Here is a 23729-nt window from a genome sequence, read left to right on the forward strand (position 1 = left end):
ACTAAGCACAGAACACACAGCTACAGTAATGTTACATACTAACAACAGCAATGACAAATCAACACATGTTAACTGTAGCAGCCGTTATAATGCTACAACTTAGAAACATTAACATCAGGTATAGACCCATAAGCCTTTGGGCCAGCGGCCCCTCCCCCTAGCCCTCTACATAGCCCGCACCTGAAGGGGTCAGTTGTCCCCAACAACCCCATCACCCCACACAAAGTCTTTCAAATGTCCAGGGGCCTTCTTTAGGCGAGTCGTCCGGGTGAGCCTGCTACAATACATTAGCCATTAATATCCAGGAGCTGACACATTCAAATAAGTTAATTGAAATGAAAAGATCACACTTTCATATTTATGTTTATTTTTTTGTGTGTGTACACGTGTGAGAGAGAGACTCACCTGCCAAACTGAGTAAGGATTCCTGGGGGGAAATAGGCTGTGTAGCAGCCTCCAGAGTACTCCTCTTCACACCAGTTCTTCTCCTCATAGTGCACCGGCTGCAGGAAACAAGCAGGCACATGAGCAGTCAGTCAAGTGATTCCACAGTATCCACATGACTGTGTACCACTCTGCACCCAAACTCACATGCAAAGCCTCATCTGTGCCCAGCACTTTGGAGTAGATCTCACAGATCCTCCTCAACCTAAACACAACAACACAGGAGTTGGGATTAAACTGATCTCACAGCTCGTGAGAGTTTTTTTCCATCTCTGTCCACTGGTGTCTACCTTTCTTCCTTGGACAGGCTTGAGAGCTTTCTGCACTTGTGGGCAAGGATGAATCTGGGGGGGAGAGTGAAAAGAGAAAACACTACATGAGCATGTGTGGCTGGTTGGATGACTTTATCACTTGTGTTTAGCTCCATTCAAGCACAAGTCCTACACTGTATGGAAATTCTTGTAGGAGCTCATGCGAGAATACTAGGTCAGAGTCAGATGGTAAAGCTGAGACACAAGCCTACAGGCCAGTCAGTAACCCTCTGATAATCACTAGTGAACGAAATGTGTATTTCAACCTGACTAAAGCATGGTGCAGCATTGTATACTTCTTTGGGGCTGCTGATATCACTTAGCATTTCGGTGCTTTATTTCCCCTGAGATGTGATACACTTTGGATTCTAGCCAATCATTTTACCTTTCCAAGCGTAGTAGGCGGGCCCAGGTACGTACGTTCTTTTAGAGCAGAGCTACAGATTAAAATGCCCAAGGCGAAGCGGTCAAAAGTCTGGCTGTACTTCACAGCAAAAGATGCAAACTCAGCAGCCTGCAACAAGTGTTTTAAGGTGATACTGTGCAAAGGAGGTAACACCTCGAATCTGATGAAACACCTGGCGACGCATAGCATTTTTTTAAAGTCGAGAAATGCGCCGTATTTGATAGCTTGCTGCGAGACCTCACACCGAGCACATCTACTGCGGGTTGTTATCGGACCCGGAGTTAGCAACATCCCCCAAGAACCCGAAGAGGAGAGTCCTGGCCCCTAGCCCTGCCAGTGTAGCAGAAATGATGACGGATAATGATGGCAGCAGCAGCCGTTCTTCTCTGCGTGAGTAGCTTAATGTTGTTCATGTGTAATTTACGTTGAGTACGCTAACCACGTTATTACATTAACGCATTTAAGGTGAACTAGCAAACACCGTCGTAGTTACATGAGGCTGTCTTCTTGTTTGATGGCAGATACTCCCTTCACCCTGGCCAAAAAGGCTAAAATGACCAAAGAAAAAGAGGGAAACAGCTAAACATGAGAGGTTTTTGGACAAAGTGTGTGTTCTTCATTCTTTAAGCACCGGTTCGAGCACCGTTTAAGCACCGGCACCGTTTCAAAAGTACCGGTTTGGTACTGGTATCGGATAAAACCTAAACGATACCCATCCCTAATCATAATACAAAATATACACAATTACAGAGAACTGTTTGAAGCTCTGTACCAACCCCATAATACAAGGTACAGTCCCATCAGGCTTTGTGTCATCCAGGGTGAGACCGATGGGAGCGCCCTCCTCCTCTATCACCATGCTGCCGCAGTAACCTGGTAACACAATAAAACGTTAGAAATGGCATCATCTTGAACAGCATTCGCTCTCTCTGTGTTTTCACTTCCTGCGTACCCTTTTTCCTCCAGAAGTTCTCTCTGTAGTAGACCATGCACTTTATGACAGAACCCATGGGAACACGGTTGATCAGCTGGTTCCTCAGCGGGGGCAGCTCAGGGTTGAAGTGCATCTTCAGATTCAAAGCAGGTGGTGTGGCCACGATCACATACTTGGCCTAACACAGAGACAGAGACAGTACACAGTGCGTACCAATAGTCTGTTTATAACTGAAAGATGTGACCCAGAAGTATCTGCATGGTAGTCATCAGCCATAGTAAGAGATGTTGCAATTCTCCAAATACTAAGGAAAGAGGCTTCAGTGCTTCCTTTAATATAGGATACACTGGACTATCCTTTATGAAAAGAGGGGAGAAAATGCTGTCCCATAATTCATTACAATGGAACATCTGACCATAAATGAAAACATTCAACCTAATCAACAAAGTAACACAGATCATGTACATTTTAACTGCTTTTTTCCAAGCAGCCAGTAGATGGCAGCCAAAGAGCAGCAGTGCCAGTGAAGTTTGTGAGTAACACTGTGAAGCAGTTACTGTTTTACAGATACATGGATGTTTCATATTCAGACTGCATTATCTCACATTACCTAGTGTATAAATATAGTATCTGTTTCATTTCCTAATACATAATAAAATCAAACAAACACTATAACAGTTATTTGAAACATGGCTGCAGTAACAGGAAAACAGGAAAAGGAAAGTCCTGCATTCACAATCTACTGAAACATAAGAGCAGCGTCATTATTCATTATCTTATCAGCTCGTTAACGGTGATGTATCCATATAAGCAAAGTCATTCTGACTATTTGTTTTGTGGGCCATTTGAAGGTTGGGAACCACTGGACTGAACTAATCAATTGTGTCTACAAACCCAGTTTCAGAAAGTTGTAACATTGTGTAAACTGTAAATGAAAACAGAATGCAGTGACTTGCCGATCTCAGAAAGCCATCTTTTATTCACTTATACAGAAAAATATCAGAAATCTACTATTATCATTTACAGAAACAAAAAGCTCACTTTGAATTTGATGGCAGTGACATGTCTCAAAGTGACACGACCAGCGATAAAAAGAGCATCTCAGAGATGCTCTGCAAAAACCCCCAAAACTGTGTCTACAAACTGTGGAGCAATTTCAGAAAAATGTTCCTCAACATCAAACTGAAAAGAATAATATCATCAAAACATTCCAAGAATCTGGAGGAATTTCTGTGTGCAAAGGATAAGGCTGAAAATCAATAATGGATGCCCGTGACCTTTGGGCCCTGCTGCATCACTGCACTAAAGCAGGCATGATTGTCATGAAATCACTGGGAGGGCTCGGGAACACTTCTGGAAATCACTGTCTATGAACACTGTACTGTTCACAAATACAGGTTAAAGCTCTATCATGTGAACATAATGGTGAAACACCGCCATCATTTCTGGGCCAAAGCTCATTTTAAACAGACTGAGGCAAAGTGGAAACTGTTCTGTGGTCAGAGATTCCCTGAGCGCATTTCCTCTATTTTCCTCTCTTTACTTTATTCTCACTGTGGCCAAGATCTGCTCAAAGGTGGAATACTTAGGTTTCTCTCCATCTTGTTGTAATCTCTGAGATCATCTGGTGCTAGATACAGTTAATAAACATTAATCGACTTCAAATGCTCATTTCCAGCTCAATATTATATTTCTGACTAAAGCAGAATATGTAAGGAAAGACATAAAAAGTGTCCTTAAAGAATAGTACTTCAAAGGAAATACTGGTGATATACTCAACTCACCTTGTAGGTCTGCTTGTCCACGGTCTCCACCACAACCATGTCTCCGGTCTGGTCGATCCTGTAGACTGGAGACTGCAGCTTCACTCGGTCTCCCAGCTCCCTCGCCATGCACTGACTCACCTGATTCGCACCCCCTACAAACTTCCTCTCCTTGAGACACAAAGAGAGCAGAGTTCAGTGAGCACCAACAGGGAGAGCAGATGCAGCAACACTGGTTTCTATTTATATTGGGTGGAAGTGACTCTGATCCCCCTCTGGGTACCCCTCGGCAAGGCTAATAAACTCCCAGTTTGGAATGAAGCCGATAAAATCCCCTGATTTATCCTGGTGATACACACCGGTTATCCTCAGTCCGCCTTCATTTCCTTCACTACAAATTTCTGCATCTTAATTCAAAAGAAACACGTTCATAAAGCCAGGCCAGCAAATGTTAAATGATGAAGATGACAGTGAGGAGGTAGAGAGGTTTGGGCTGTCAAAGCTCCGATACACAAAACCATTTCCATGTGGTTAGTGTCAACATCTCTCTCATCCCTGACCAGAAACACATTGTGTGCATTCCTCTGTGGCATTTGGATGAATTTGTCAAGCAGTCGCTGTGAAAGCACGAGCTACACCTGAATCAGTCCTGGGCGGTGAAACGAGGTGAGCCTCTTCTTGTCTTGTTTGATTAAAGACACATTTGCAGTTTTGCAGGAGGAGTGCAGCTGCACTCGAAGCAATGCATACCAATAGCATATCCATATGTTTAAGATGACTATGTGTAAATACTTCAAACACCCCTATGTATGCACCATCCACAAGGTGTGTAAGCTTTAAATGTGGAGCAAACAGGAAGGAGCCGACTGCACTACTGTTTGTCATTTGTTTACCAAAGCCTTTGTGGCTATGGGAACAAGGCCCTCAGCTTGAGGAACGGCAGCAGAAAAGACGCCCTGAGTATTCCAAGAAAACATCTTTTGTGTGGACAGCATCTTATTCAGGCCAGACTAAGGAGACTGGGCTGTGAGGGATCTCCCTCTGACGTTCACACTGCTCCTCTGAATCACTGAATGAATCTGTGTGAGAGGCAGAGAACGCAAGTCCACTTCTTGGCACGCCGAGAGAATATTCTGTTTGTTCAGACAGATATATAAAAAAACGAATTCTTTCAGTCTGTTGTTCTGAATCAGTAGGTATAATTTTGGGCAGACATACCTGTCCTCCATTGGTGGTGGAGAAGATCCTCATTGTCCCTCCGCACTGTTTGACGTACCAGAGGAACCAGAGAGCCGACACCTCGTGGGGTTCAGAGGTCACGTTTACGTTGACAAACAGTGTGGCGAAGCGACGAGCAGTTCTGGGAGGGATTACATGGAAGGTAAGAAGTCTTTAAATACTGCAGGTACCCCAGTCACAATTTTTATATTCTGTAAGAGTGTGAACAAAGCACAAATAAATCACCATGTCAGGGATTTCTGCTTGCTTGTCCTACTTTTCCAGCAGAGACTTGCACATAATCTACATTTGAGCAGTAATTCAAACACAGGAGCGGTACAATCTTTTAATTAGTGAAGGACTGTTATTTCTATGTTGTTACAAAAATGTAATTTACTTTTTACAAGCTGCATATTTTAAATTTACACAGTAATTAGATTATCAAAAACATTCTCACTCACAGTGCATCATATACTGAAGCTTCTCCACCAAAAACCTCTATGAAACAGCTACAACCTTCAGCATCCGTTTTCAAAGTTTTTGCAGGGATGAGAATTCTTATTCTTATTAGTGCTGACACAGGAAGCTGTAACCATTTCCACCTCTGCAAGTTTGAGTCACTGAACTGGACCTCTTAACTGTGACTGTGGTGTTGGAGCCTTTTAGATCATTTTATTGGAAATAGCATGATGTGCTCTTTGGTTAATTCTACTTCCAGCTCTGGTGAGTGGAATTGTGCAGAATGCTGCATCCATGCACCCTATGAGATACCTTGCTAACTGAGCTCGCTACCATTAGCTTATAACTTTAGCATTAGCTTTAGATTTAGCAATACAACTTTACCCTGGATATAAACGTTCAGAGATAACAGGATGAATAGCTAGACCTATTCTCTGCACAAACGGGAAACATTTTGAACATGTTACCTGGTCCAGCAGAGTTTTTCAAAGAGTTCCTGCATGGTCATCTTGTCCCACTCCTCAGCATGGGGAGCTCTCCAGGGAGCGTCTCTGGGAATCTGAAACGCAGGAGGGTGTTCAGCATGAGTCAGGCATGTAGCAGGTGTGCAACCTGTCCAGTAAACCAATCTAGAATGCTTATTAATAAGAATACTCATTAATAGTGAGAACTGCTTTACCTCCTCGCCCATCTTATCCATTGTTCTAAAGAGGTTGTTGAAGTCCATCAAAGCGATGGGGTTCCACATGGGAGGCAAGGAGCCTTTGAACGGGTAAGACTTTCCCTGTTGGACACATGATTGCGGCCATCATCACCAAAACAATATTCTTCAATCATCAAATAACCATTGCTTATAAAAGCTGTGCTTAATGATGGCAGCATTCAAAGAACAACATTTCAGCATTTGCCATTAAAGATTTGTTTCAGTTGACCTCTAACTGACCATGAAAGCAGTTTGAAGAGTGGTGGAGAAAGTGGAGTAATAGCTTGTGCAATGTTTACAACTGAATCAGAGATACTGAATCATTAAATGTGATAAGAGTAGCCATAATCTAAAGCCATAATTTTTATGCCTGGTCTAGTTTATTTCTGCATTTCTCAATCACACACAAAGACATACAAACACAGAGGTGACAGTCAGGGGTAGATGCAGTGGTTTCAAAACTATCAAGGTCACTTATTTGTGTTTTGGTTTCCAAAACACAATTGTAACTAGAGATGAATTTTTGTTGCTTTCTAGCAATGGTCTCTTAGCTACGTGTTGATGTAACCTCAAATAATCTCTCCCGTAATATGGCATTTAGCTTGACAAGGACATTTATTTCAAGTCCCACTAAACACAAACTGTTGAAATTCCCTCAGCCTCACAGAGCTGCTAGCTCAGAGACACTGCAGCTGTCTGCAGCTGTATTGAATTAATAATGGCTCCTATTATTTACATTCTCTTAACTTATTGTGTTGTGTAAGGTGATACCACTGTAATAAAGGAAAAAAACAAAACAAATATCAAAAGTGTTTAGTTGTTCATTTCATTGTCCAACAATGCAGCTGTAACTGTCCAGCTGTTATGTAGCCCTAAAATCTTCTTGTCACGGTTAAAGGTAAATCCGTTACTGAGCTAGTCTAATGTCAAATATAGCAATATTTCTTTGTTTCTCCTTGCAAAACTCTCTCAGTATCATTGAAAATCATTATTGATGCATAAATATTACAGAAACAGAAATGTGTAACCTCTTAAACTACAAGACTCAACTGTAGTGGCATCACCAAAAAGTATGATTATGCTAAGAAAAAACAAATCTGTTAGATTAGCATAAAAAAGTACATGGGTAAGCACAATAAAGTGTTTCCTAAGGGGTAATTATAAGAAATAAGACTTTTAATTATATTATCTATAGCAAGGGTTCTGAAATTTAGATGGACGGTTGCAAAGGAAAAATGTACAAAATTAAGAAAAAAAAAGAAAGGCAAATTGTTCTCATACTGTCCCACGGCATGGCAAATTCGGTATCAACAAATTCTGTCATTTTCACTGGAGAGCCACAGAAAACAATTGAACATTCTTTGAGAACCTTAGATCAATAATAAGTTCACACATTTCTCAGATCAGACTCCTCAAAAACAATGAAAGAGAAGACTTCTGTTGAATAAAAATAGCACAGCAAAGTGTTGTGTGACTTTCACTGCTTAAAACATGTAAAAGCAGCTGCACAATCATTTGTGATATTACTAGATTTAGCCATTTACTGAAATAAAATGATCACCTGTTTGTTTGTTTTTAAAGTGTGTGTGTGTGTGTGTGTGTGTGTATGTGTGTGTGTGTGTGTGTGTGTGTGTGTGTGTGTGTGTGACTGCAAGGCGACAGCACCTTTGTTTTTTAGTATTCACAGTCTGTTCTTCACTGCTACACAGAATTCAGTGATAGACAGAGAGGGATGATGATGATGATGTGTCTCATTGCAGCATACTGTCTCTGCTTCTGTGCACAGAACAACAGGTCTGTCTCCATGGTGACCACGGCCAAGAGAATACAGAGGGAGGAGAGAAGAGGAGGGGGAGATGAAGCATGGCAACATCTGTTTCCACATCAGCGAGCAGGGAAGTGTCCTCAATCAGAGGACCAAACGAAGACTGCTTGAAGACAAAGGTGACTGTACTTCAGAGTAGGAGGATTTTATTACAACCATATAAAGATAAAGATTTCAATTAATCTCAGAAATCGCTAATCACTGCCCTTAGACTTTTATCCAAATTACATTGTACGCTCTTATCTGACTTCTAAACAAACATCTATGATCAATAAATATTTTATTGCCCAACGTAATATACAGTACTGGGAAAAATGTTTGCTCTTCTTGATTTCTTATTTTTTAAACTACATTTAGTTTTAAAATTTAGTAAATTATTAAATGATTAGATTAACTAATCATTTCATTTAATAAGGGAAAAAAGCTACACAAACCTACCATGTCCTATTTGAAAAAGTAGTTGCCCTCCCTTGTTAAATTGTGAATTTACTTTGATCAGCCACATTTTTTGGAAAGCTGACCTTTGAAAAGTTCACTTTCAACTAGCCACACTAATCCAGAAATCACTTAAATATAACCTGTCTGACAAAGTGAAGTAAGCTAAGCAACACGTCATGCCTTGATCTATAGAAACGCAAAAAAACAGCTGAAAGACAAAGCCAATAACATCCATCAGTCTGGAAAACCTTTTCTAAGACTAAACCAAGTGGAGAGCTGTTATTCAAAAATTGAGAAAACTTTCTAGGAGTGGCCAGTGACCAAAATGACTCCAGGAGTGCATCAATGACTCGTCCAGGAGGTCACAAAAGCACCCAGAACAACATCTCAAGAACTGCAGGCCTCACCTGCCTCAGTTAAGGTGTTCATGATTTATCCAGTAAGAACTACATAAGGCAAAAATGGTCTCGATGGGAGAGTTTCATAGCAAAACCCACTGTTGACCAAAAAGAATATAAAGGCTCGTCTCATATTTGCCAAAAAACACCAGAAAAACAGATTTGATTTGGTTGCAAAATAATGCAACTCCAAATAATATATCTGAATATGTCAAAGTGTGTCTAAAAATGACAAACTGGTGTATCAGATGGCTGTTCCCTCTGCTTTTTGCCAGCTCTCACAAGCTGGTGGCTTCTTAGTGAATGTGCAGCACTTGGCATTCTCTAAAAGCAAGCTAAACAGACACAGCTGGTACGGCCGTTTCCCTCACTGGTCCTGTGAACGTGCAAACATGCACAGCATCCAAAGTACTGCAGGATCCAAGGGACAATCCCGGACTCTTTCTCAATCTCTGATAAGCAAGCACAGTATTTAATCAAAGTCTGTTTCCCCGTCTCTGATAGTGATCCCTCATTAATGAATCCAGTGCTGAGAGCTGCATTTGCCTGTTAGGCGGTGGTTTGCTGATAAGGGAAAGCAGTACTGGCCTTTTGGATTACAATCTGCCATAGAAAAGCTGATTAGCTACATGGCTTGCTTGAAAGCTAGCTGTAATTACACAATGGCTTGGGACACATGCTGATTTACAATTACTCTAGCTTTTGTTCTGTGAAGAAATGTAGAGGGTGTCAAATGGGTTAGATCACTGCTTACTGTTCATATAAAGTCTTATTGACTTGTGTCACCATGTGAAACTATGAGTTTATTCTTTTGAATTTCTTCTTTTGTAATTCAAAGCTACTGACAAACAAAAAGGTGTAGTAAAACACTAACACACACACGATAAAAATATAGGTAATAAAGACTGATTGCTGTGAACTGCCGATGCAGGGATTGGTTCTCAGGTGTAAGATAATAAATCATATCAAAACACCACCTCTGAAGCCAGTCTAAAGATTTCTTGTATTTCTATCTTGCAGGGCATTCATTATTGGCCAACATAAAATGCAAACAGTTTTACAATATCTAATGGTTTCCAAAACCCTGACATTTTCTCTGAAAGGCCCCATTTGAATAGCTACTAGAGTTTTGAGTTTGCTTATCACTGTAATTATTATAGCATTCTAAGACTTCCTTTACTTCACCTTAATATAGGTTGTTTCTTTCTGCTTAATAAGTTCTACCTTGAACAGCTGGGATAGGCTCCAGCGACCCCGTGACCCTGAAAAGGATAAGCGGAAGCGAATGGATGGATGGAAGTTCTGGCTTGAGAGCCTTTCATTTGGGTCTTTTCGCCACACCCATAACAGGGTAGCCAAAGCCATAGTAGCCACTTCCATCACAGCTTAATGGTAAGCTCAGTCCACCAGCTGGTAAAAGGGAAATAATGTGAGCATCCCATCCCATTTTTAGCGCTTTAAAAAGGCATTAGTTACAGCTACGAGGAGATGCAAAAATGGAGAGAAGAGAAGGAGCAAGACTCTTAACTTCCATCTTGGACCACTGTAACACTTGTTGGTGTGTGAACGTGTATATCAGTGTAAGCTGTGAGAGCAGTAACACTAGAATATGCATACACAAAAGCACAAACATGTGCACACACAGAGCACATACACACTGCCTGACAGTGATAGGTGGGAGCTGCTTTTGATGAGGCATGCTGCCATGGAAACCAGCCAGGAAGCTACGAGTGGCGTGTGTGAGTCTGAGTCTTCGAGTGGATCTTACAGAGATAGTAGCTAGGGAGACACAGTCACATGGGAGCTCCCATACACCAGAATGGATTCATTTAGGGTTCACATAACATGCCACAACAGCAGAAATAGAGAAATGTGTTTTCTAACTGCTGTCTGTGTTATGCTGGTGATATTTCGCAGCGCTGTTGTAAGTAGGTTAAGTCAATAATACATCAGTGCTAGGGACAGGGTGGTGAAGATCACGAAACCATGCTTCATTGTCAATCAGTCGCTAAATAAATGGACTAAACAAAAACCACAGAGAGCACACAGTGTTCTTGATCAATATGTTACCCAAGTAATCATAGCACAGAAGACTTCTCGTCTTTTCCTGTGCCTGGATGTTTTAAATTCAACAAGGAAAACACAGGGTGGCTTTTTTAAATGCAGCCAAGTGAGATCTAGAGCAGGGGTAGGCAACCATTCTGATGGCGAGTGCCATTTAAAATTTCCTCAGAGGTCATTTTGCCATATGATTGCATTAGCAGTAAATTTAATAACGCTCTATATGAACAGTTACACACTACATAGAACCACTTTGTAGAATTATATTTGTTCGCAGATGTTGGCAGCTATCAGCGAATAGTTATCAGCTATTTTGAAACAAAAAAAAGACACTTTTTATCCATAACACCAAATGAACTGTACAACAGAAAATACAAATGCTATTTATGGTCTCCTCACAAGAATCCATCCATCCATCCATCCATCCATTCGCTTCCGCTTATCCTTTTCAGGGTCGCGGGGGGCGCTGGAGCCTATCCCAGCTGTCATAGGGCGAAAGGCGGGGTACACCCTGGACAGGTCGCCAGTCTGTCGCAGGGCTAACACACAGGGACAGACAACCATTCACACTCACATTCACTCGCACATTCACACCTAGTGGCAATTTGGATTATCCAGTTAACCTATCCCCACAAGCTGCATGTCTTTGGACGGTGGGAGGAAGCCGGAGTACCCGGAGAGAACCCACGCGAACACGGGGAGAACATGCAAACTCCACACAGAAAGACCCCGGCCTGATGGTGGAATTGAACTCAGGACCTTCTTGCTGTGCGGCAACAGTGCTAACCACCGTGCCTCACAAGAATGATAAGGAAAAATAAACTAACCCAATATGGCATGTTTGTTAATACAGAGACACACATGTTAATGTGATCTCTGGTCTCCCACTCAGAGACACAGGTCTCCGAGTGTCCAGCATTCAGACGGCTACCTGAGGACACTCATGTGAGAGAAAATCTGCTCACACAGATATGTAGAGCCAAATACTGTCAATAAGGCCTCTGCAATGTTCTGAAGACAGTTAAACTTGTCAGGTAGTGATGTCCAGCAGGTGAAAATGCACAGCTGTGGATTCCAGCTGCTTCGATGTTGCATTAACTGGCATTAACTCAGCCAGTTAATGCGAGACAAATCTAGCTGCTCATTAAAGCTTTCTGGTTTGATCAGAAAATAAAACATTGGTCCATACACCTGAAAGGCCCAAAAGTGCATTGTGTCTCGAGTCTACGGATGTATCCATGTATCTCCGTGGTGCTGATGCTGTGCTGAGCGGACAGCTCCTGAAGCTTTTGAAGTGTCGGAATGTGGAAAGCTAACAACGTCCCTCTCACCAGTAGGCTAAGTTATTTTTAGCCAATTACAAGTTGAATCTAGTACTTGGGGTTGTTAGTTAAGATACTGTCATTAAGAAGCGGCACAACTAATGTGTCTATGCAAGCTGATTTGCTATGTGCACCGCTGGCGCGGCCATTTATTTTTTGATGCACCTTCTCAGATTAATTTACTGCGTGTCGTGCCCAGGGCTGGACTGGGACAAAAAAAGGTATTAAAGCCATAAAGCCTTTGAATGAAAACAAACGCTGTTGTGACAGTGATGTAAAATCTTGTTGGTATATGTATGATTTCTATACATTTTACATCAGATAAAAACTTTGGTTGTAAGCTTCAGATAATTATTTAATAACAGCCAGACATTTTAAATGAGAAGAACAAAGAAAAGTATTTCTTTGTGCCCCCCTCTCCCTGTTAATGCCCTACCTGCCCCCCTGGCAAAACTTTGCTAGACCCGCCCCTGCACAGTTACCAGCTGTCAGCTACTTAGAAAAGGATCCTGGTGTTATTTGTCTCTCAGAAACAGTTCATAACTTCCCTTCAACTCATTCATGTCACCTAAAAGGTAAACCTGTTTCTCCATCACCTGTTCAGCTCTGATGATTCAGTAAGGACATCTCCTGGTTTCATCTTCATGTTTCCCTCTCACCACATATCCAAATCGACATCATGACCAGCAGCTTTACAGCTGTGGCTCCAGCAAACATCAGCTGATACTAAAAATTAATATTAAATAAATTCTAACAACAGCTGATGAAGCTTAAACGTGCTGTTTAGCGCGACATCCGGCGGTTTCCTCTTTCTGGCGCAAAGTAGGCGATAAACAAGAGAGAAAAGCCGATCAGCTGATCATTGATCAGTTTCATGATTGAAGTAGCAACAGGAGAGAGAGGGGGAGAGAATGAGAGAAGAAGAGGCAGCTGTGCAGCAAAGACACAGAATAACTCCACCTTTGTGTCTTTTTTCATTCTAGCTGAAGTACAGGACAAACTGTGTTCCTTCTCAGCTCAACTTAGACTTAGACTTAGTTCCTCCTACGCCGGGCGGCGCATCGGGCAGCTCAACACGAAACTCGTAATAATATTTCTGAATGCGGGACGATTCCGTTTGTACGGGACGGTTGGCAACTCTACTAATTAACCTTATGAATAAAATAAAGTTCACTATCAGTAACATCATAGCACCGACCCAGCTGTATAGAAACTCCATCATGCTAGCTAGTACGCAGTACGAGTTATTGTAACTGACTGTAAAAAGTCAGCATAATGAAAATAAACTCCACCTAAGCTTGGTTTATATCTGACCCAGATAGACTGCAGGTCATAACTTCTTACCTGAAGTTCAGTTCACCTGACGCTCGGACCGGCGGCCGCCTTGGGTCTCTCCTCGTCCTGCCTCCGATCTCCCTCATCCACGTGCAGCCTCCACCACTTGTTAATTTTACTGAATCTGTGTAAGCTCCACGATGCCACCACCAAACAACTGAGCTATTTTTACACACCGGCCAGCATCTGGCCAATCCAACACCTTTCATTGTTTATACCGTTACAAAAAAAATAAAAAATCATCGGGCCACCGAGCAAATGCCCATTATGCAAGATGGCCAGTCCAGCTATGGTCGTGCCATCAGTTAACCCTTCGCGTGCCAACTGTGGCACGCGTGCCTAGGGTTGCCGACCCCTTATCTAGAGTATTATTCTGCACAGACTGTATTTTTTAGCAGCAGCTGTGCAAGTTTGAAAGAACACAGGTTTACTAAATGCTAAATAACGTGCTCCTTTAAAAATAACTTTCTGACAAATAAATACTAGAGCAATATCATCAGCTGCCACTCCAGTGTACTCTAATCCTGCAAATGAACACCTACTCCATGGTGTTTAAATCTGCACCTTCAGTGAGCTATGCATAGTGTAGCAACAATCTCTCTCGGTTAGAGGAAGGAAGCATGGCATATGTGGCATACCATAAAATTCACTTTAAGGCTAGAATTGGAAAAGCGAGGGAAGCAGTGCTTTCCAAGTCAAATCTAAAAACTGGCATCAATTAAAACGTGCCAAGGTGAAAGCAATCTCTCTCCTTTCATCTCAAACAGCATTCTGTCATTCCAGCCTGTCGCTGGAAGCTCTGTTTGCCTTGGAAACGGCTTGCATTGAAAAATGTAGCACGTTTCCTGTGTGTAATGTAGATAAATGTCTGGTATTTGGTGGAAGACTAGTGGGAGACCAGCATGCGAGGCAAACTGCTGCTAAAGGTAGCTAGCTCCTCTTTCTTTTTAAAAGATCAAATGTAGGCCTATGTTTCTGTGGTTTTGTAGAATGCCATGCATTACTGTAGATTAAACAGAGTAAAAGCTTTAAATGAGTTTGAAATTACCTTAGCCTTAAACATTTCCACTATTAGTTGTGGTCCATAAAACACTGACAAGGAACATTTTTCTGTAGAATAATTACTTTTACTTTACTTATTTATTTGCTTTTGCTGATTTATCCACAATTTCAATCATCAATGCAGTTATACATGTAATGAGGTGTTTTCATAGTGGTTTATTGTCTCTTTTGCTAAAGTAATGGTTCTTTTAAAAAAACAGAAAGAACCATCGAACACTCGTCACCGTCAGCTATCACTAAATATTTTTTACTAATATAATAGAAATAATAATATTTTACAATTCTTCGGCCAGGAATGAGTGCAGAAAAGTAAAGAAATCTATGTGGAGTGTTATGTACTATACATGGTCACGGTATCTGTTAATCTGATAATCTGTTAATATGTTTTAGTGTGTGTATGTGCGTGTGTGTGTGTGTGTGTGTGTGTGTGTGTGTTGGTGGAGGGGGGGATATATTGTAGTGTTTCATATGTGCATTTTGTTGTGCACACACCTAGAGGGCAGAAGTAATAATAATCCACCCGGTCGTTAAGTGATGACGTGACGAATCCTACTTCCAGGCCTAAAGTAGTCTGCGTTTAATATGGCTTTTGTGTTGTTAACATGTTTAATGTTATGTATTTTCTTCTATTTAATCTCAAAAATGTCATGGTCCGCGGCCCGGCGTCCGGGGTGCTGCTGGGATGTCCACGCCCACGAGCGTGGCTGCTAACCCCACACCTGCATCCCATCCCAGGCGATCACCAGGTGGACTATTTAATCCTGCCCTACCTGCTGCTCCACGCCAGTCCGTAGTCGCCTCTCAGCGGTAACGTACGCCTGCGGGAAAAGAACTCTTATGACAAACTCTCCATCGGACCTAACACTGTTTTTTCCCTGTGTACCCAGATCACAACTCGGCGTGTTTTTGTTTTCGAGCCACCTGCCTGTCCACCTGTCCGCCTGAGATTTGGTTCACCATCAGCTTCGCCGTCTCGACCCCTTTTGGAGCTCCACCCCCCTCTGGTTCACTCGGCCCGGCTATCACCGTGAGACGCACACTCCACCTTCCCTCGTATGCTGCCTTTTTTCCGCACCCCAGTAATCTGTCTCTCTTTTTGTTTTACAGCCTCTCACAGCCCCGCTCTCGGCGTTCCCTGCGCGGTCCCTCGGTTTCTTCTGGTTCCATACGTTGTTTTTCAGGCTACCCTCACGGGACACCTTTAGTTGCAATAAAAATTACTTTCTTTATTCGCTCCTACCCTAGTGTGTGTGTTCTGCTACTGGGTCCTGCCTGCGCTCGGAACTTCGGTTCATGACAAAAAAAGCTCCTAAAACAGTCACTGATCACTGTTGACCTCCCTTGGCTTTTATTACCGCTAATCATTTATTTAAGCTCAGTTTTTAAAACCTTAGGATGTAACTACAGCCCAGCCCATGCAGCAGTATATGAATGACTAACCTCGTATTGTGGATGGATTATCTCAGTTGTTCTCCTGGCTGAAGTTTGGTCCTTTTACAGCATCCTGCCATGCGATTACATTTGTTCCTGATCACCGAGAACACTCACGTTAACTTTTATCGAGTGGAAAAAAAGTTAGCTTGTTTATATTATGCTAACATAGCTGTGTCGCTAGCGGTCACGTAGCACATCATTAGCTACAGCTAGCCAAACTTCAGTAACCCTACTAATGTCACTGCTGTTTAGTTTTCTGTCTTCATTTGCGTTGGAAGTGATAACAGAATTGTACGTTTTAATTTGTTTCCAAAACCCCGCAGTCAGGGCATGCTATATTGTATTTGGATAGAAGCTAGCGAGCTAACTTCCTGTTAACTTCTAACTCAGTTAAATGTCATAAATTCCGTTTTCATGGATGCCTGGATGTTAAACTCAATTGTTACACCTGGTAGAGCAGAACGCTGATCATTTTATTAAAGATGAAAGACTTTAGACAGTTTTTCAACTCTCAGTAATGCCATAGTGATCGTTTGATATATGGACCTGCAGCGGAGTTTAGGCCCAGACACGGCTAGTGACGTCAGACTTAACGACCGGATTGGACTGGCTTTGAAGTTATAATTCAGTGACTGAAGATAGCCAACATAGGCACTCTCCATCCACACACACAGAGAAAGCTCCCAGCCACGTTACTCAGCCCAGTGATTTACAATAGGGGTAGTTTCACCAGGGGACATAGTAGCAATGGAAAATTAAATCAGGTAGAAGAACACAACTCTGTTAAGGACAGTGGTGCAGCCTCACTAATGAGATATTGAGCACAGAATAACAAGAACAAAGAAATATAGCCTGAGTGTCTCTTTCTTCCTTTCCTCTTTGTTTGCCTTTCAACCACTCAGAAAAGAGAAACTGCATTACTAAAATCCCTCTGGCAAAGATTAACATCTCCAGTCACTAATGCTAAAGAAGGGAGGAGTGGTGGCTGTTCTGTAGACATATAGGAAACCACAGGAACATTTGGTTTTCTTTTTCATAGTACCTCAGTCTTCTTTAAGTAATCTGGAAAGCAATATAGGGGAGATATATGGGCAATAGTGATTTAAACGGCAAACTTTAGGGCTGAAAATGCAGCCAGAATAGAATAGAAAAGTCCCGTATTGTATTTGTACATGTACAACAAAATTGTGGGTGCCCCATGCCAATTTTGCAGGAATAAAATTTAAATAGTAAGACAGCAGGAATAAATAACAAACATGAGAAATATATAAAATCAAGACTAATATATACAAACAAGAGACAAAAGACATACATTAGAGCAAAAGTTGGAAAGTCTGTGTGTGAGTGGCCTGAGTGATGAGGGTTACTCAGACCATGGCTCAGATTAGTGGCTGGGTGGGCAGGAGTGGAGTTTTTTGTGGCGTATTGTTTGTTAATAGTCCAAATGGCCCAGGGGAAGAAGCTGTTAGTGAGTTTGGCGAGTCAAACAGGAGGTGGGCAGGGTCACCTGTGATGGCCCTGGTTTGTCTGAGACAGGAGAATCTGGTGATGGCCTCCAGGTGTGGCAGAGGACAGCCTTTTTTTGGCAGTATTAATTACCCTCTGCACAGCCTTTCTGATCTCAGTTGTGGGCCCTGTGTACACAGAAGCCCAGCAGTAGCTTCTAGTCCAGGTTTTTCTTCCTCAGGACATGGAGGAAGTGCAGCCGCTGTTGGGTCTTCTTTACCAGGGTGTTTACCGAGCTTTAACCTAGGAATAAGAGGGAAAGGGGCATCTGAAGGAGGTCGGTTTGGCGATAAGGATGTCTGGGATTATAGAGTTGAATGTGGAGTTATAGTCCATGAAGGGCATCCTCACGTAGCTCTTCCTGTTAGCCAGATGGCTCTGCTCCACATATTTCATTTTTTTCCCCCAAACCACTGTCCAAAAAAACTAAAGCTAAGAGTAAAAAAAAAGATATTCCTTGTAGTTGGTCATTAGGTTTGCACACATCTCAGGAGGGTTTTGGCCCTCTTTACAGAAAATCTCTAAATGCTTTAGGTTTTAAAGCCGCCTACAGCACATTTTCTACAGGACTGAGGTCTGGTGTTATAACCAGTGTGTTACCATTGGTGTTCTTGGTAACTGGTCCCAGTCTTGAGATCATTAACAAGCTCCTCCACTGCTATATGTTCTGTCTGACCGTGTGTGGGGGGGGTGGCTAATTTTTTTGATTACAGTCAAGTGAACTAAAGTTAACAATGATGATAACGTGACAAGTTATTACTTCGTTGTTAGTGCAAACAAAAAGATTCCCAAAAAATGCTTCAAACTCTACTGCTGATGGCAAAGAGGCTAGCTCTGTTAGCTCATGCAATGTATTAACGTTGCAACTTTGGTCAGTAAATATAAAAAAGTCAAGCTGACAGGAAAAGTGCCAGCGGCAGAAAGTGGCAATTGAAAAATGTTGATAAAGATCCTTGTTGCCATGCCTACTGCGTGATGCCAGAAAAGTAGCAGAGACTTGGATTTCCTTTCTATTGGATAATGGGTCAGACTCAAGATATGGTGCATCATCTTCTGAAAACTGTCATCATTTACTCCATCACTTAAAGTGAAGAATACATCTGGAACATGTCATGAGTAAACATCTGTCATTGAGTACACAGAGATGACATAAACCAAGAAAGCTTGGAGTAGAAAATTATCTGCAATAAAAAAAAGACACTCACATTAACATAATGCACCAAGTTCTCCTGCTCGTTGACTTTGTAGGTCTTTATGCCGTACTCTTTGGCCAGACGGAGGATGCGGTTCTGTGTCGGTCCAATGTAGGCACCGCCTAGATCAACCCACTTTGCCTCCTTATTCTAAAAGACACATACTCGCAATTAGATCATGACTAAAAAGAAAGAAATGTCACACATATTTCTGAAAAGGCTAACTGATCTATGCTTGCACTTCTACGCTCATAAATGACTTGAATGTAAATGTCATTTTTTTTCTGTATGCCCATTAAAAGCAATAGATACACTATCTTGGTTGTAAAATTAAAAAGGCTGGAAAGTATTTGTATTACTGTTACTGATTGTCTCTTTTATGAGCCGCTCCTACAGTAGTATTGACACTCTTTGCTTTACCTGCACAGTGAAGGTACGACCACCAACCCGGTCTCTGGCTTCCAACACTACAGGATCGAGCCCACTGGCTTTCAACAGCTTTGCAGCACTCAAACCTGCAGAAGGACAGAGACACCAACAGGACTTAAACATAAGGATTCAAGCAATATATGTGCTTTCTGTACTTGTAAAAAAAGCAATAGCAAAAGGCACACAGGGATTTTAAAGGTCTTTTAAAATTAATGACAAAAAGGGCTTCCAAAAATCCTAATGCTAGTTAGGACATTGTTATACCATCAACAGCTATTCCCACTTTAATTGTTTTCCGTTGTGCATTTACACTGATTAGCTTTTAGGTAGGCATGCAACTCTTAAATACAATTACATAACATTTGCTTTTCAAATGAACTGAGAGAGCTCTGGGAAAAATGGAGGGGGAAGGATGGGTGGGGGCTGTTGGGGAATCACAAACCAGCCAACCTGCTGATCATGTGGGGAGGAAGAGCTAACAAAAAAAGCACTGAGTACTCATTGGTTTAGCAACCGCAGAGTATACTGAAGAAAAACAGCTTTTCATACACTGACCTCTGGCACTCCTAGTTATACTTTAATTCAATAAGACTACTAAATGAATCTAGGCATGAACACACACACATGCAGAGAATTAGAGGGCAGCATATGACTCTGAAGCGCTGATCTACAGGGCTGCTAAACACACAGAATATTGTTAAGAAGCTGTTCTTTAGAAGGGGAAACTGGGAGAAAAGGTACACCAAATTAAACAGCTAGACTGAGAGTCAATTCAAATTTGAAAATGTTGCTTCAAATCATTGTCAATGTGGACATCAGAGTCTGGAGCGAGGTGGTGGAGGCTCTGCCATGGTTTGGGGATGCATTACTGGCAGTACAGCAGGGCGATATGGCCAAAAATATTTATCACAATATATATTTGAAAATTTGCGATAACGATATAACTGACGATATAATTGATGCGAGACAAAATACAACTCCACAACATTACTAGCGCAAAAAGACAACCTTCCATTTATTTTCACTTAAAGAAGAAGCTGGTTTTTATGTACATTAAAGCTTTATAAAAATGTAACAGTGCAAATGCAAATTCCTTGCTGAAAGTTTAACCAAAAGGCATTTCCAGTAGAAATGGGCTGACACATCCTGAGCATAACCATGTATAATATCCACTGAAGTTAAAAAGAGGTGCTTTGCAACATTAAACTGCAGTGTGCAGTACGTATTTTTCGGACCATAAGGTGCACGGGATTATAAGGCACATTAAGCGAAACAAAGCAGTCAGATAAATCAAACTTTATTAAACTCATTCTTCTTGCTTCCTCCACTTCTGTACCATTGATTCATTAATTTTGAATTATCTGGCAGCTGCTCTATTCCCATGTTGTTGCAGTATATTAATGACTAACCTCGTATTGTGGATGGATTATCTCAGTTGTTCTCCTGACTGAAGTTTGGTCCGTTTACAGCATCCTGCCATGCGACTGCATTTGTCTCTAACTATCAGGAACCTTAACGTTAACTTTTATAAGTGGAAAAGTGTATAGTGTTCGTCCTCCAGCTTCACTGTTTATGTTATGCTAACATAGCTGTGTCGCTAGCGATCACGTAGCACATCATTATATACCAGCTAGCCCAACTTCCGTAACCCTACAAACGTCACTGCTGTTTAGTTTCCTGTCTTCATTTATGTTGGAAGTGATAGCAGAGCTGTACGTTTGAATTTTTTCAGAAATCTCTCAGTCAGAACATGCTTTATCATGTTTAGGTAACTAGCGAAACTAGCGAGCTAACTTCCACTAGCTTCCTGCTAACTTCTAACTCCGTTAAATGTAACAAATTTTGTTTTCATGGATGCCTGGAAGTTAAACTTCATAGTTACACCTGGTAAAGCAGCAATGCTGATCGTTTTATTAAAGATGAAAGAATTTAGACAGTTTTTAACTCTCAGTGATGCTGCAGTGTTCGTTTGACCTGAAGCATACGGAGTTTAGCACCCAGATTACTCCCAGATTTAAGAGCATCTTAGTCCGACAAATACGACAATAACGACGGCCGCTTGCATGTTCTGCAAAAAAATGTGCTTTGTCGTGTATCTGACGGACAAACACCAAACCAGTTCCACATCACTGAAGTTGCACCATTTTTACAAACCAATTCTGGTTCATCTGTTTCACTCAACAATCGGCCATGTGTGTATGAAAACAAAGGCACTGCGCATGCGTTTTACTCATATTCTATCGCGATATTTCATTTTCCTATCGTTGCTTAACATTATACCGGTATTACCGTGAACGGTATAATATGGCCCAGCCCTAACTGGCAGTGTGGAAAAGTACTTTCAGATGTCAATCCACCATGGCACTGTGAATAAAAAGATGAAGAATCGCCTATGAGCAAGTAGTTGGTGACAGTGTGGGGGAAGAACTCCCTTTTAACTGGAAGAGACTAAAGGAAGTGGCAGTGAACAAATGGCGGATGACCGGCTTTTGATTGTGAGGGGCAGCCAATTTGGAACAAAGTAAGGCTTAAAGGTAATAGCGTGTTTTATTCTTGAGGATGAGCTGAGAACTTTGTTGAACTGTGCAAAGCTACTGGAGTCTAACAGAAAAAAATGTTAAAGAGAAAAACAGGCACTCTTTAATAAAACAAAAATGAGCATGCCAAAAATCACACAAAAGCCTACATACTGCATGTTATATTCATTGCATGTTCATCAGCAGACACTGATAAATGAGGAGCAGAGAAGCAGGGGGTAACTTGTAATAGAAAACAGCACAGAGCAAAATGTCTCTACTGTCAGCAGGTACCCACATCTGTGCAAATGTTTTCCTGGCTTTCGCCCTAAATTCCCTTCTGGCCTCGCCATCTTCACCCCTATATTCTTTCCTGCCAAATCTGACTAAGCCCTATTTGATCTGGAAAGGTTTACATTAGTTTAAACAGAGTTTATTTTGCATTACCCAGCGTCAGCCTCCTCTCTATGTACAAAAGCGCTCAGCCTGTCAGGCTTTGCAGAAAGCATTAGACTTGACCAGGAGGAGGCTCACAAATCTCCATTAAATTGATGCTATTAACCTACACTCGGCTCAAAAGGTCACTCTCTGTCTTGGAAAACAAAGAGCATCTGTCTGCATCTCTTGTTTATGCCTACAGCAATCGCTGCAAAAGTAGCTTCCCGTTGGACTAGTCCTTTGATCAGAAAGCTTATTTATCCAAATCAAGGCTTCACTTTTTATCCCCCCTTTTCTTCAATTAAAAAACATGGTACAAACGCAACTAATAGATCAAAAAGTGATCATCACTTCAAAAGGATGCCGGCTGAGTTTTCCCCTTATGTTTACTTCCATTCCCCCAACAACAATAAAGAAAATGAACACACTCAGGCCGAGCTACTTCATGGACCAAAAAGCCAGGGAGGCAAGAAAAAGAAAGAAAATAAAATAGAAACCATCCAAGAATCTCAGTCAGAAATCAAAACCAATCATACAATTACTTTTTTCCTTCACTACTGCTTCATGCATTTGCTCTTTCTGTCTGTTTATACAGATAGAAAATGTTTCTGAATTTCTGTCTTTTTGCAATACTTACTGCAGTAGTTTGTTATGTTTTACATTCAAAAGGTCAGAAGTCAGGTCTGGAAATTATGTTGGTGGTGGCAAATAATAATACAATAAAAATATTAGAAGCTCACAAAAAATTAAGCTAAAATCTGAACTGCTTTCTACATTTTAAAGAAAGACGAATTTTGACCTTAAATCAATGTACAATGGCATTTTTATGGAGATAAGCTAACAATGTTTCTGAATAAAACTTGGTCTCTGGTTCTGAATTTCTAGATGCAGAGGATGAATGGTGCAGCTGTTCCGGTGTAAAGCTGAAAGTGACGGCTGAAACTGCGGATTTACAGGTCAATGGACATTACCACCTTCACTTATGGCCACATATAGCTGGTAATGAGCAATAGAAGACGAGCTTGATATTTATCAAACAGATGTAGTTGCCTTGAAGTGCAATCTTCCTGACATCTGAGGAACAGCTGGTGTCAGTTCAGCGGTGCTTCTCATCCTTTGTGCAGATGTATTTAACGAGGGACCAGACAAGAGAGGAGGAGTAGTATAAGTAGAAGTATTATATTATGGATCGCTCCCTGGGACACCTGGGTGCATTTAATTATGTTAACTTGCCTCCTCGCTTCCTGCCATCTCATCTCTTCTTTCTGTCTTAGTGAAAATGTGCAGGAGACATCCATGAACAAGACTGAAGAACACAGGAGAGAAAATGAGAAATCCTTGCTTCTATAGTATTAGTCTTAAGAGATCCTGTCCTTTTGAGGGATGCTTCCCTCGCTCTTAGCTCTTCCAGACACACTTATCTCACCTGTCCTTGCCTCTTTGAGGTGTTTTTAGGTGCTGGAACATCCTTTGTGATTGAGAAGGGTGAATGATTTTGAGGACACTGGAAAGAGGGTGCAAGAACACTTCAGCT

The 23729-nt window shown here is 41.5% G+C and overlaps 1 protein-coding gene across 1 annotated transcript in view; it reads right to left on the reverse strand.

Moving 5' to 3' along the window:
• The window catches only part of LOC146556376 (amine oxidase [flavin-containing]-like), a 56042-nt gene that overhangs the window by 5746 nt on the left and 26567 nt on the right, over positions 1–23729 (reverse strand). The window contains exons 3-13 of the mRNA XM_085249520.1: positions 19233–19327; positions 18825–18962; positions 6215–6319; positions 6003–6094; positions 5077–5218; positions 3880–4029; positions 2114–2273; positions 1938–2034; positions 735–788; positions 592–649; positions 406–503 (exon numbers count right to left, since the gene is read on the reverse strand). Coding sequence (XP_085105646.1) covers positions 406–503; positions 592–649; positions 735–788; positions 1938–2034; positions 2114–2273; positions 3880–4029; positions 5077–5218; positions 6003–6094; positions 6215–6319; positions 18825–18962; positions 19233–19327 — 1189 coding nt within the window. The remainder of the gene's footprint in view (positions 1–405; positions 504–591; positions 650–734; positions 789–1937; positions 2035–2113; positions 2274–3879; positions 4030–5076; positions 5219–6002; positions 6095–6214; positions 6320–18824; positions 18963–19232; positions 19328–23729) is intronic.

Source organism: Mchenga conophoros, linkage group LG16, assembly GCF_057382185.1.
Source record: "Mchenga conophoros isolate Kocher_MC1m ecotype Shallow Benthic linkage group LG16, M_conophoros_male_GT1.1, whole genome shotgun sequence".
NCBI lineage: Eukaryota > Metazoa > Chordata > Actinopteri > Cichliformes > Cichlidae > Mchenga > Mchenga conophoros.